Source organism: Quercus robur, chromosome 3 (genome assembly GCF_932294415.1).
Source record: "Quercus robur chromosome 3, dhQueRobu3.1, whole genome shotgun sequence".
NCBI classification, from domain to species: domain Eukaryota; kingdom Viridiplantae; phylum Streptophyta; class Magnoliopsida; order Fagales; family Fagaceae; genus Quercus; species Quercus robur.
The window spans coordinates 55,947,371-55,962,773 of NC_065536.1; the positions used below are offsets into that span (position 1 = coordinate 55,947,371).

The 15,403-nt window shown below is 37.2% G+C and overlaps 1 protein-coding gene across 1 annotated transcript; it reads right to left on the bottom strand.

Moving 5' to 3' along the window:
* Positions 1-536: 536 nt before the first annotated feature.
* On the bottom strand, positions 537-12,922 carry LOC126718466 (purine permease 3-like). The gene is made up of 2 exons (XM_050420669.1): positions 12,116-12,922; positions 537-1,214 (listed from the first exon to the last, which is right to left on the bottom strand). The coding sequence occupies exons 1-2, from the start codon at positions 12,827-12,829 to the stop codon at positions 870-872; spliced, it is 1,059 nt and encodes a 352-aa protein (XP_050276626.1). The 5' UTR covers positions 12,830-12,922; the 3' UTR covers positions 537-869.
* Positions 12,923-15,403: the final 2,481 nt, after the last annotated feature.

A 15,403-nucleotide genomic window follows, 5' to 3' on the forward strand; every position in this document is an offset into this window, starting at 1 on the left:
CATGATCCATAATGTTGCCACAAAGACGAGGAGAGAGTTTGTTGATGGCAAGATCCAAATTGAAGCACCACCATGTGGGTTCCGATGTGAGATAGAGAGAGGGACAAGAGTCCGTTGATAGCACTGATGGCATCAAATTTGTAATGGGAATTGAGATGGTCCTAGCGTGGTGGTGTTTTTGATGCCGATTTCACTGGTGACTAGGGCTTGTTTAGAGAGAAAGGGAGAAGAGAGAGAGAGAAGAGAGATTTTGTGAGAGAGGGAGAAGGACGTGAGACAGAAGAAGAAGAAGAGAGAAAGAGCAAATAATAAGAAAACGGTATTAGGTCCGTTTAGGGACCAAGTTTTCTTTAGAGACTAATTTGGTTAGTTTTGAAATATTTTGGACCTGATTGGAATTAGCCTAAATATCAGAGTAGCTTAATGAAATTTACCCTAAAATAAATGAAGAACAAGAATTTTGTTTCATCAAATTTAAGTGAATGGACATAATACACATTTACAAACAAGCAACCATACTTAAAAGAAAACCAACATGCAACAATGCGAGCATTCATCATGTATTCTTAAATCAAAAAAAGAGTATAACAATTTCCAACTATAGCACGAAGCTTTGAGATGCATTGTATATATTCTTCATCTTGATCCTATTAACCACTCTTGCTCCCACAGGAATTTGCATATTAGATAAACAAGTAGGACATCCCGAGTATCTGCTTCGAAGTTTTCCACATGCAAGCCAAATTTAGAGCTTTTTTCCCCTGTGATATTATCGGATTCAAGTGAAGCGAAGCCATGCTTAAATTCCTTCAAACTTCAAACATATCCTACTATATATGAAAAATCAAGAAATACAACTAGTTTTGTTATCATGGACTGGGAATATTCATAGGTACTTGTGTCTCTACCAGATTCTGCTTCTTTTTCTCGTTATCTTTTATCTCACCATAAAAGTATGAAACAAACCCCCACAAAGAAAGTGCAAGAGCAACTCCTTTTTCTGCTTGAAATTTTTCTCTATAGAAAATAACGGCTAGGATCTCTATCACTGGGAGATGAACCGCAATAACAATTCCAGATAGCAAAGACGAAGCACAAAAGATGATTCCCGCTGCTCCCATGAAGAAACACTGCCAAAGAATTGCACTAAACACTATCACCACGTAGTACTTTGTTTCCCCGAGCTCAAATGCCCTCGCTTCTCTTGGAATTGCCTACAGAATAATAGAATTCACACCGCATGAAATATTCGTAGCTACAATATTATGAAATTAACTCATTAAAATTTCACTTGGGTTGGATTTAAACTACATGTTGTGATATACCATCACTGTTTCTTTACATAACATACAAGCCACAACTCTAGATAGTGTTTTATTAGGAGAATCTATTATGTTTCCAGCATCCAAATTTTCAAGAATGTGATGTTTGAGAATGTAATTATGTTCACGTTTGGCTTAATTAGGAATTTGATCCAGTTGAGCAACCGCCACTAACTACCCCCGTACACAACTATAGATCCATTATTCATACATGATGCAACTTCACAACCTTCACATTGAACTGTCTTGCACTCATGAACACTGATCATATCTCTATATTTGAGTTATTCCTAAGAATTCTAAAGGAATTATTTATTCTTCTAAGAATATTTTTAGGCTTATAAACCTCTCTTCTTTTTTTTTGAAAAAGCATATAGATACTCATGGAAAAAAGTTTTTAGTGGAAGACATAATGGTGCTTTCTAATTAAATATCAATATAAAAAGCCCACCGAAGTAAAGCCATTTTTAGAATCTTATAGTATTGATGACATAGTGATTTTTTTTACTAGAAGTAGTGCCACCCATTGACCCGTGATAATCAAAGCATATTGGACCGACCTTATCCACATATTTAAGTATGGAAAAATATTACTCATACATGGCACATTAGACTGTTCATGTAAAACTTCTACATAAAGAGGTCTCAGTGCCACTCATTAAAGGAAAAATAATGTCTCACATTAGACTACTCATTTAAGACTTTCTACATAAAGAGGCGGCAGTACCACATATTAGAAATGCCAAACTAGGGGTAATTTAAAAAATTGCAGTAACAACCAAACCAACCATGCTTACAACGGGCTGATCGCTTTAAGCAATGGTCGGAGACTATTTTTGCAAATACAACGCTGCTAATGTAGACATTGGCAGGGGGTTTGAAAAATCAATAAAAACCCCAAGGGGTTAGTTTAGTGGTTCTTAAGGTCCCATGATATCCATGAGATCTTAGATTCGTAACCTCTTGTCAACATTTGGAGCTACCTCAATGAGATTCCTCTCTATAATAACCTAGTGCGTGTGGAATGGAGGGATTGCATACACCTGAGGGAATAGTCAGATAGTTAAAAAGGTCTAGACACCCTCATTTGTAAAAAAAAGAAAAAAGAAGAAGATAAAAATCACATAGAGAGAGAGAGGCATGTGGTCATAAGAAGAAGAAGAAAAAAAAAAAAAGAAGAGTAAACGGGTTACCCAATATACTTCATGTAGTTTGCTTAATAAACGGTTGTATTGGGTTGACACAAACATGATTCATTTCAATTTGTTTAATAAATTGTTGTATTTTGTTTACACATACAAAACTCATTTCAATCCATTTTAAAAATAAGACATAAAATAATTAACATATTTTTATATTTTGTAAGCACATAAATCTATATCTATATATATATATATATATATATATATATATATATATATATATATATATCTAAAAACTGAAAGGTAGCATTTATTATTGCTACGCTCTAGTTGAACCATATCAGGGTCCCTATCATTTTTATTTTTATTTTTAATTTTTCTATAATTGTTTTTAACATTTTTTTTTAATATTTACACTTTTCCAACCTTTCTCCTTCCCTTACCTTTTCACCTCCCCTCTACTTCTCCAATATTTCTCCCTCCTTTACCTTTTCATATCCCCACTACCCTTTACATTAATATCATTCTTCCTCTTTCCCTTCATCTTCCTCTATTTTTGTCTCTTCTTATTTGCACCATTTTACTATAAATTTGTCACTATATCTTGCATTCTATGCATAGTTTTCCCACACAATAAAAATGCTCTCTCTCTCTCTCTCTCTCTCTCTCTCTCAGTTTTTTGGTCGATTTTTTTTTTCTTGCATCTTTGCTTTAGATTGATAATTTGTTATATTCTTTAAAACTCTTCTTTGGGTTAATGCGATTTAGTTTTTTTTTTTTTAATTTTTTTCTCTCTGATTGTTAAATGTTATCCTATTGTGTTATACAAAATTAAATATAGCATATAAAAATATAATATTTGTTGAGGGCCATTTGCGGAAGCCCAGGCAGACTGAAAAGCCCAATAATGAGGGCTACAAAGAATTGACAAGGTAAATAGCAAAAATCCATTAGACCCAAGCGGCAGGAATAATGGATCATAGGCCCAACAAATAAACAAATGGGTCTTGAAGAGGCAAGCGGGCTCAAAGAAGTCAGGAAAGAAAGAAATAGCATCCCATGGGCAGAGTATGAGGTAGAAAAGTGAGAAAGGGCCGCTGTAGGCCCAAGGCAATGCAAACTAAGAGAGTAAGGGGTTTATGGCAGGCCCATGAACCCCAAAGATAAGGATAAAGTTATTGGACCGGGGAAACCCAATGAAGTTAGTAAAAAGCCCATGGGAGTGTGGAATTAGCAAACGGGCCGAAGAAGCCCAAAGAAAGTAATCGGGCCATGGATGCCCAAAGGAAAACCCAAAGGGACATAGGAGCCCGTGAGTAAAAGCAAAACAGTGCTCATGACAGGCCACTGAGAAAAGGGATAAACGATTGGCCCAAAAAAGAGGTCCAGCAGGATTAAGTTATTACGGCAGGAATAACAATTCAACGTGGCAGGCAATAAAGAAAATCAAAAGTGGGCCAAAGAAATGTAAAGCCCATCATCATATGAAGCCCAACTCCTGAATGGAGCGAAAAACCAAAGGAAAGCCCACATGAAAGGCCAGGAAACGCAGACGGAGAGTCTCTAGGTCGCGGCAGACGCATGAGCAGCAGACAGACTCTTGGACAAATTTGAAAGGGAAGCACGCGCAAGGCCTAGGCACCACCAGCCTGTATCCAGCCAATATAGGACATGGTGGGGCCATGGGCTAGAGGTAAGAGGTAAAGGGGGTATGGTTTGGTGGTGGGGAGAGGGGAAAAGATCTATTTGCGGCTCCTGCCCAAGCCTCTTTTAGGAGGTACGTCCTGTTGGGATGATAGACCATCCAAAAGAGGCAAGTTTGGGGGGGGGGGGGGCCCATTGGGTGCATGCTCTGAGAGTAGAGAGAGAAAGCATTAATACCGTGGCAGGAAGAAATGTTACGGTATACAGAGGAACAAAACAAACCCGCCTCTGTTTGGCGAGGGTGGATGTCGCATAATCCTGGTGGTCGGGAAGTACACCCAGACCAGACAAAGGCGGTTAAGGGGCAAAACAGTAAAGCACTAGCCACGGCAGGCGCTATAAGAAGGCTCTTGCCGTGCCCTGTAGAGAAGATCGAAAAATAGAGTATATTTTCGGGAGTGAAAAGAAAAAACAGAGCAAGAAGAAAAGAAAAAAAGATAAGAAAGAAAACAGAGAAGAAAGGAAAGGAAAACTAAGAAAAAGGAGAGTTAGTTCAATGGGCATGCACCAATAGATCGGTTTCCCTCTCTTCCCCTTCAAATCTTACCTTCTTCCAAAATGCAAATAAGGACTCTTTCTTTTTGGGCAATAACCATTCAGGTTTGACTCCCTCAAAGCCATTAATCCCCACAACAGGATCTTTTTCCTAGGGGATTATTTGCATTGAGAAGAGGCGTTCTCTCCTCTTTGGTTTTGCTGCGGCAGACTAAGCTTAAAACTTAATTTATGCCCATTTAAATTAGCCAGTATTATTTTCTTCATTTTTTCTATGTGATTGATATCATTATGACTGTAATCATGCTTTATTAGCAGGGAATACATAGCCATTTATTTAAATAAGTCAAAGTACTATGTTTTAGTTATTATTATATTTGCCTGCCGTAACTCGTCTGCAACAGTTCTGCTTGCTGTAAATTTGCTCCTGACAGACAAGGCATAAGTTTGTGCACAAACTGGCCCAAGTTGAGCTACAATTGGACCGGTCTCAGCTCCCTTACTCAGAAACACTAGGGCCCATCACCGCAGAAGGCAGCCCAATATACCTTATACAAAAAAAAGGCCCCCACAATATTATTCTATTACATAACATGGTTTGGATAATTTGGTATTTCTACTCCATTCTTTCGTAATGGTATGTGGGACTTCTATTCTATTACATAGCATGATTTTTTATAGTGCTCAATTTAGATGTTAAACTATGAAACTTGGACTAATTTTTGTTTATTTTATAATCATTTGTGGTGGACAAAGTACTAGAAGTACTCTATAATGCCATTTATTTAGAGAAAAGCTTAAAAGTAAGAAAAATTTTAGAGGGTGGGGAAACCTTTCTCCCTCCCTTACCATTTCATCTCTCCATTACCCTCTACATTAATATCATTCTTCCTCTTTACATTTTCATCTCTCCACTACCCTTTTTCCTTAATAATCAGATGGGTGACAAATTTTAGCTTTTTCAATTTTATTTTAATTATTATTATTACTTTATAACAATGCATATATAGAAATTTAATTCTTAGATTTTGCTAATAATTGTTTATTTGATAGTAATATGTTTTGGGTGGATGAAATTACAATTTTTGCAAAGAAATAACCTTAATAGATTATCAACAACAAATTTGTTTAAAACTAAAAGAATAATTTTCAAATTTTATATTCTTTTTAATGATTCACAAAAATGTTATAAATAAATTTTATTAAAAAATTAATATTTTCGTCAACTTGCATTTTGAATTTCTGAGAAAAATTTTATTGTTTTCATTTTGGTACAAACAAATTTATATTTATGATTTATGATTGTTCCTATAATAAATAAAAATATGATTACAAAATACATTACTCTTTATTAAATTAGTTTAAATTGTTAAAAAAAAATTTAATAAAACCACCATAAAAATAATTATCACACGCAATGCGCGGGTTCACGACTAGTTACAATTATTAACAAATAAATTCTACTTTGTAATAACATTAATTAATAGAAGTGCAAGCATCATTCAATCTAAAAGGTTTTTGTTTAACCTAACAAAATTCCACCCAAATTTACAAATACAGAATATGAAGAAAAATAAAATGAAATAAGCTTTTGTTTATTTTTCTTTGTTTTCAATAAAAAGGTTAGAATTTTTATGATTTCAATGATGAATTTTTCAATATTACCAATAAATTATTTTAATTACTTATTTCCATATATAAAATTAAATTTTTTTTGAATAAAAATGACATTTATTTACATAAATTATGAGAAATTACATTTTACTCTCCTAAACTATACTACTTTTTAAGCTTATACCCCTAAACTATGAGAATACACACTTTACTCCCTAAACTATTACCCAGGTAACAATTGCCCCCTAATCTATTACTTGTGTAACATTTTACACCCCATTCCATGGGTAATAGTTTTGTGAAATAAGTGTGCATCCTCATAGTATACGGGGTGTAGAAGGGAGTATAGTTTAGGAGGTAAAGTGCATTCTCATAATTTATAAGGATACGTGTAAAATGGGTCATAATATAGGGGGCTAAAGTGTAATTTCCCCAATAAATTAAATAGGTTGGTATCAAAACTGGTCAAGCCAATAATGATTTGAGTTATTTTAGGCTGTAGGATATACAAAATTAACCCATTTTTTAATCAATTTGCATTGAGTCAACCAACTTTGACATAATTTTATTTAGACTAAACATTAAATAGCAAAAATAAAAACATGTCATATTTATATTAGTGGATTAAGTTAAGTATTGTCACCCTTTACGAAGAAATTTGAATATGAAATGATTTTCCCCCCTTTTTTTAATGGCGAAAATCAACTAATCACACATTTCGAGAACAGTGCTAGTATTTTAACAAAACTCACAATTTTGTAACAACTTGCCCAAATGATAAGTTGTGAATAGTGGAGTTGTAAAACAACCACTTTTACTCTACTACTCATAAATCGTAGTGTAGACAAGTTGTGATAAAAACTATGAGTTTTATCATGACACTTGCATTATTATTCTCCAGTACACTATCCAACACTTGGGGCACGGAGGTGATTTCCATTTTTGGAGAACTCATTGCGTTGATGTGATAGAAAGGTCCCTAACCCATGGAACACCTCTAAGATTGATAAGCACAAAATTTTTGCAATGTTTTAATATTGGATAAAGTCAAAAAGTAGTGATAGAAGTTTGCATTACAGTAGAAAAAGAAGAGTAGTCTCTTTAAGGCTTCGGTCAATGTATACCATTAAGGTATTTGTGGGCTAGAAAATTCATGGCCCAGGCCTGCTCTATATCAAGGCCCAGGGCCTGATCTGAGGAAATCTACTGTCAAGGAGGAGTTTAATGCCTGGATAGGATAAGTGAAATGACTGCCCAGACTGTAGTAGAGAACTCTGTGCTTGACAAGCCCCTATTCTTGACCAAGCTATTCAACCTTTATGTCTACTCCCAACCACTTGAGGCATGGGCTGATAGGATAAGTCCTCTGCTCCTAAGGTAAAGCTTACACGTGGACCCTACAGAGAAGGAGGAATACGAGTATAAAAGGAAACGAAAGCCAAGAGAGAAAGGGGGGGGGGGGGAGAAGGAGAAGAACTTAATGCTCCTCGGACTAAGTTCGAGGAGCCCAAACCCTCAGGCTACGACGCTGTAGGGCTTGGATGTTCGGGCTGACCCCTTTTTTACATGAGTCCCCCTAAAATCAGGACCAGGCCATCGCCCCGTGATCAAAGGCAAGCCTTTTAAGCCCATTCTCTATAAATCATATTATGAGGGATCTTTCATGTGCGAGCCCAACGTCATTCCTGGGCCGTTAAATAATCGTGTCCCTTCAATTGGCGCTGTCTGTGGGGAGGCTTGCACGTTGGCGCAGGTGGCGTTTGAGTCAACTCTCTAGCAAGCAGAGATTCGCGGGTTTTCCTTCGTCTCCGGTGACATGCAGTTGCTGTTCCGACATAAACTTCGGCCAAGGGCTACGTCCTACAGTGCCAACGGCACGGGCAGCTCTAGGGGCTTCCGGCCTCAAGCCAACTCTCCCCGCCACGGGCAAGGGGCTGACCTGCGAAAAAGCAAATAAGTACAAAATAGTACACGAAGAAAAAATTACAAGTTTTGGACAGAACCAAGGCCTTGCATGGTCCACGGACTCAAGCCTATGGGGAAACCAAGTACTCAAAAAGTTTTGGACAGAACCAAGGCCTTGCATGGTTCACGGACTCAAGCCTATAGGGAAACCAAGTACTCAAAAGTTTTGGACAAAATCAAGGCCTTGCATGGTCCTCGGACTCAAGCCTATGGGGAAATCAAGTACTCAAAAAAGTTTTGGACAGAACCAAGGTCTTGCATGGTCCATGGACTCAAGCCTATGGGGAAACCAAGTACTCAAAAAAGTTTTGGACAGAACCAAGGCCTTGCATGGTCCTCGGACTCAAGCCTATGGGGAAACCAAGTACACAGAAAAAATTACAAGTTTTGGACAGAACCAAGGCCTTGCATGGTCCTCGGACTCAAGCCTATGGGAAAACCAAGTACACAGAAAAAATTACAAGTTTTGGACAGAACCAAGGCCTTGCATGGTCCTCGGACTCAAGCCTATGGGGAAACCAAGTACTCAAAAAAGTTTAGGACAGAACCAAGGCCTTGCATGGTCCATGGACTCAAGCCTATGGGGAAACCAAGTACTCAAAGTTTTGGACAGAACCAAGGTCTTGCATGGTCCACGGACTCAAGCCTATGGGGAAACCAAGTACTCAAAAAAGTTTTGGACAGAACCAAGGCCTTGCATGGTCCTCGGATTCAAGCCTATGGGGAAACCAAGTACACAGAAAAAATTACAAGTTTTGGACAGAATCAAGGCCTTGCATGGTCCTCGGACTCAAGCCTATGGGGAAACCAAGTACTCAAAAAAGTTTTGGACAGAACCAAGGTCTTGCATGGTCCACGGACTCAAGCCTATGGGGAAACCAAGTACTCAAAGTTTTGGACAGAACCAAGGCCTTGCATTGTTCTCGGACTCAAGCCCATGGGGAAACCAAGTACTCAAAAAAGTTTTGGACAGAACCAAGGCCTTGCATGGTCCTCGGACTCAAGCCTATGGGGAAACCAAGTACACAAAGAAAAAACTACAAGTTTTGGACAGAACCAAGGCCTTGCATGGTCCTCGGACTCAAGCCTATGGGGAAACCAAGTACTCAAAAAAGTTTTGGACAGAACCAATGTCTTGCATGGTCCTCGGACTCAAGCCTATGGGGAAACCAACTACTTAAAGGAAAAACTACATTACATGGACCTTAGAATCTATCCGAGGAGAACTCTCCATTAACAATTGTGTTAATTCCTAAACTGCATGGATTCTCAAGTCTGCCCTCGGATTCTCAGAACCAAAGGGATTGATGCTATATAAGACAATATGTTATCAAAAGCACAATTGGAGTCCCTTACTGCTCGGTTATCCCCTCTGATGAATTATTTAGAGTTTATCGTTCTCGGACGGTCTCCTCGCACTTACTACGAGATATTCAGTTGCTATCTTGGTTAGTTTCCTAAGTTTAATTTACTGTGAATTATCGTTATTATGCCTGGTCATGTCGGTAAATTAAAATTAGTTAGATTACGTTTTAAGATTTCCTGCTCTAAGTATCATTGAAGAAAAACATACATGGAGCACACCCATTCACAAAGTAGTGTTGCAAAACAGAAAAATATTCAAAACAAATAAATAAATTTCCCTTTTATTAAAACAATAAGATAGTACAGCGTACAATAAAAAGCTGAAATCAGCTCATAGCTAAGTACATAATCGAAAAGAAAGATACAAGAGAACAAGATAAGGCCGAGGAGGTAGCCCAGATGAGAGGTTGGCTACTGCTCAAGACTTTGTTCTTCCTCAACACTTTTACATGCCCATAACTCAGGCGGCAAAAGAACCCGACGTGGGGCCTGCACCATTGAAGAAAAGGTGCAGAGAGCGCCCAACTTCAGGCTAGCGCAGCTGAAGAAAAGGTGCAGGGAGCCCAACTTGAGGCCCACACCGTCGAAGAGAAGGTGGCGGGAGCCGGAAGTTGAGGAGCCTACACCAAAACTTGCCTGCGACAAGGCAAACGGCGTTGATGGCGGAGAATCTTTCTTCTAGCACACCAAAAATCTGGCGTGACCAGAACCTGCTTTGGATTTAGACTAAAAGATGGGAGGGTACCGTTCCCACCATGTCCAAGCGGGAAGACACCTTAAATCTGTGCCTCCCCTGCCTAGACCACATCACTTTACGTATTGGAAGGGTCCGGTGCCTCTGTGGCGGGTGAAGTTCCTCCATCTCCACCTAAGCCTCAAACATACAGCGCAACAGGAAGGTGACACCGGAAGAGGGAACTGGGTATGGACAAAGGGTGATGATTCTGAAGAAAGTGAAAGGGTTTACATGCCAGGAAAGCAACTACTTGTCCTACTTATATAAAGGGTGAGGAGGGGTCATTTGGTTTAATTTGAACAGATTCCCAAGACGCGCTGCAGATAAGGTAGCTCTAGCTCAATTTCCCACACCATCCACAACCGTAGGATCTCAAGATCCTCGGGAAGACGCGCCTCGATTGCTGAAACTTCAGGGTACTCGCGAACGAAGGGACGACTCCTGACTTGGCACGTCTCCCATGTAGAGTTTGAACGAGTCAAGATGTGGGCCCAAAATCACCAAAACCCTCCTCCCCAACTAAAAGTCGAGCAGCAAGATTTTGAGGGGCTATTGTGGGCCAGAAAATTCATGGCCCAGGTCCGCTCTATATCAAGGCCCAGGGCTTGATCTGAGGAAACCTACTGTCAAGGAGGAGTTTAATGCCTGGATAGGATAAGTGAAATGACTGTCCAGACTGTAGTAGAGAACTCTGTGCCTGACAAGCCCCTATTCTTGACCAAGCTATTCAACCTTTATGTCTACTCCCAACCACTTGAGGCATGGGCTGATAGGACAAGTCCTCTGCTCCTAAGGTAAAGCTTACACGTGGACCCTACAGAGAAGGAGGAATACGAGTATAAAAAGAAACGAAAGCCAAGAGAGAAAGGGGGGGAGAAGGAGAAGAACTTAATGCTCCTCGGACTTAGTCCGAGGAGCCCAAACCCTCAGGCTACGACGCTGTAGGGCTTGGATGTTCGGGCTGACCCCTTTTTTACATGAGTCCCCCTAAAATCAGGACCAGGTCATCGCCCCGTGATCAAAGGCAAGCCTTTTAAGCCCACTATCTATAAATCATATTGTGAGAGATCTTTCATGTGCGAGCCCAACGTCATTCTTGGGCCGTTAAATAATCGTGTCCCTACAGTATTCATTAATAATTTATTTTAATAAAATTTTTATAAAAAATTGAAAAATTTGACCAAAAAAAAAAAAAAAACTCTTTCATAAAAGTTTTTAAAAATAGTTTAGTAATAAATGCCTAAGAGCATATGTTAGTAAAATCTTTTTTTTTAATCATAAGTTAGTAAATTGAAATATTATTGTCATTTTAAAAAATTAACATTTTGAAGCCACGACAATTGTAGAAGACAATTTTTGCTAAAAGAAGGTATAAGACAATTTCTATTATTATTATTTCTTCGATGGATGTGTGTGTATATATATATTAACATGGGATTAATACTTAATTTTTTATTTATGTTTTTTTTTTTTTGGCTGAAGTGCAATGAATACTTAATTATTATGCCAAAGAAATTTCTGACATAATCCAAAGTTAAAAATATAGAAAATTAACTTGTCCTATACTTTAATAATAGAAGAAGGAAAAAACTCCCTTGTCCTATTCTCCAAAAATATTGGTCAATGAAATTAAATAGGCCAGCGAAGAAAGAGTGAGGCCAAAGATGTATAATCCATTATAATACTACTATAAATTAAGGATTATTCTAAAATTTTAAACTATTAAAAAAAAATAATAAATTCAATTATTTAACTTTAATTCTATCACATACCTCGAAGTCTTTGTTAATCAGCATCCCTATGGTGCAAAAAATAGTTGCAAACAAACTCATCACCATCTGAATCTCCATCACCAATGAATAAGTGATGGCCTGCTTGGCCTTCTTGTAGGTCAATTCCACCAACGGCAACACAAACCCATATAGTGCTGAAGCACCTATTGTCATGAAGAACCCAGCAAAGTACTCCTTGTTTGATTCACCGTTAGGACGATCATTGCTCGTATGTAAAGCCAAAACACCAGCTCCAATGGTGAGCAAAACCACCGCGTTGATGGAATAGGAAGTGAACTTTTGCTTCACTAAAAGGAAAGCAAAGGCAGCAGTGAAACCAAGCTGTGAGGCAATGATTAAAGCAGTTGTTGAGACAGGAAGGCGAGCCACGCCATAGGCGTAGAGATAGTCATCAAGGCCTGTGATGATTCCTATAACTGCGGAGGCAATGAACAACGGTGGTTTCATGAAGAAAAGCTTGGAGCTTGAGCCTTGTTTGGCTCGGCGGTGAAAGTATGTGATTATGAGAAGGAAGAGAATAATAGGCCAGCCACCAGTTTCAAGCCAACTTGAGAGCCAAACTCTTTTTCCGCCATGGATGAAGTAAAGTCGCATTATTAGAGGGCCGCCACAATTGCCTATAAATAATAGGATGCAGTTTAGTATGAGAAGAACTATGTTCGTGGTGGGCTTTCCTTGAGCTTCCAGTTCCATGATTGTAGAACTCCCTTTCTCGCTCTCCGTGTTTGTGTGTCCCTAATCTCTTTTACAATAATAAATAATAGAGTAGGGGTGAAAAGGCAGACAAAAGACATGTCAACAATCTACGAATTTTAAAGGGGAACAATATATTTGGATATTTGAGTACATATTTTTGAGACCTACTAATGGCTTAGTTTTTTTTTTTTTTTTTTTTTTTTTTTTTTTTTTAATGAACTTGTAAGGACACGATTTTGTAATGACCCAAAATAATATTGGTTCGCACGTAAACAGGCCCAAACAATATAATTTGTAGAGCGTGAGTATTAAGAACTAGATTAACTTTTGTGGAATGAAAAGTTTCACCCTCATGTATATTGAAGGCCCAGAACTGGCACAACAATCGGTTTTTCTCTTGTAATCGATACAGTTCTTTTACTTTTCACGTTCTTCTTCTTCAGTCTTTCCTTTTCTTTTCTCTTTTATGTTCCAATCCTTCTTTTGCATGTTCTTTTTTCAGTTTATATTTCACCCTCTGTGTTCCATCCTCACCACACACGTGTAGGTTGGGTTCGGGGGATTTCTTTCTGTCCCATCTAGCACCTCCTGGAACTTCCTATGGGCAGCTGTAAGGCTGCCTCCTTACTGTTCATGTATCACTTCCACATTAATGCGGCCAGAGAGTTGGTTGAGAGATAATTAATGCGGAGGCAGTTATAGTTATAGATATTTGTTTGCCTTTTCTTTCTTACCCTTGGTCTGTTATCCCATCTTCAGTGGTGATATAATTCCGAGGTTCGGTTGTAACAAGACCGCGTCCTGATCATCCTCGGACACATACTGCCGAGGAGTATGGCGTCCTTGGACGAATACGGAACTCTACCTTCGTGATATTGACTACAACCCCCCCTCGGTAATTACCCTTATGACTTGACTTGGCCTCCTCGGACGGATATGCATCCTCGGATGGGTCACAGGCCCAACGATCCTGACCTTAATGGGCCTGTTGATTGACTGGCCCCCACATAACTATTTTAAAAAAGTTTTGGTATCATTTTTATTGAAAATATAAAATATTGTCAAAAATCAGTTATATTTTTATTTTTACATAATTTTTTTTAAATATTTACTAAATTAGCTCCTTTAAAGTATTCATTAATTTTTTCCTTTATTTTTATATGTGGGTTATTTAAAAAATGCACGTGATCATCTTCAACCATAATTTGAACAAGTTGGTTTTGTTCAAAGTTACAATCTATATGTTCAGCTAAAAAAGAGTGATTATATATATATATATATATCAAGCAATAAATTTAGTGCTATCGTTAATTTCATAACATGTTGAAGTGATTGACTAGTGACTAGCTACAGTAACATTTATTCCCTATTTTTAATGGGACTCTTCATTTTTTTTTTTCCTATTACTTATAATGAATCATTTCAATGTGAAATTAGGTATTTCTTAGTATTATTGATATATCCAACATGATTAATTAGGATCGAAGAGTTATTGGTACAAAAAAGAAACGACTATGATGTGTGGCTAACAACAATTCAAGATTCCCTTGGGGCTTCTTACTGTTAGGTGATAACTAGTCTTCTGACTAAAGCAAGATATATTGTGGTCCATTCTTGGGATATTATCGGTTGTTTGTGCTAGCCAGAAAAGCTTTCGGAAAGTTAAAATAATAATCATAATGCTTGTCCTTGTCATTATTTAGGGACTTTCAGATTTTTAAGACTTTGATCCTTCTCCTTGTTTGTATGTTATAAATACTTAATATTAAAAAAAAAAAAAAAAGAACACTCAGATTTTTTAATTAATTTATCTGTAACATTACCTTCCTACTATATCGATATGTATTAACTTTCATTCTTTTTAAAATTGACATGGATTTGGATATGATAGAATGCTTTCACTCCATCTTTAATTTCCATCAGATAATTTATCATGAAACTCCTAGAATTGTTGTCAAGATTATTGAGATTGAGAAAAAAGAGAGAGCAATTATAGAGCATAAATAGAATTAATGTAGAATTGGCTAAGTCCACAACACAAAAATTTGAGTGTATATTTTTATTATGTTGAACTATATATGACAATAGAACCTAATATTATAATGAGATGGGTACATCATCATCATCACGGATCTTCTTTTTGTTCTTTTCCGTAATTTTTTAAAATTACTTTAGTGACTTGTTCTTCTTTTCTTCTCAATTATTATAGTACAAATGTATTTTTGTATAATGATATATAGATTGATGTGGGTATATTTTGGATTGATTGAAAAATTTACATAATTATTGTTTGTGACATTCAAAATTTCTATTTATTTGGAATGAAAAAATTTCAGAATTTAGGCGAAACCGAGTATGGCTTTCACTCAAGCAGATTGATGGATATGGTTTAATTTTTATTGTCAAATAATTTTTGATATTTTTATGAAATTTTCTTAGTTTTAGAAGTTATTTTTTTATCTCCTTAATTGTAGATGTTTTTAGTACTTTCTTAATCTAATTGGAGGTTTTTTATTTTTTATGGCACTAAATCAATTAGTATATGTTTTTAAGAATATTTTTACTTGGAAA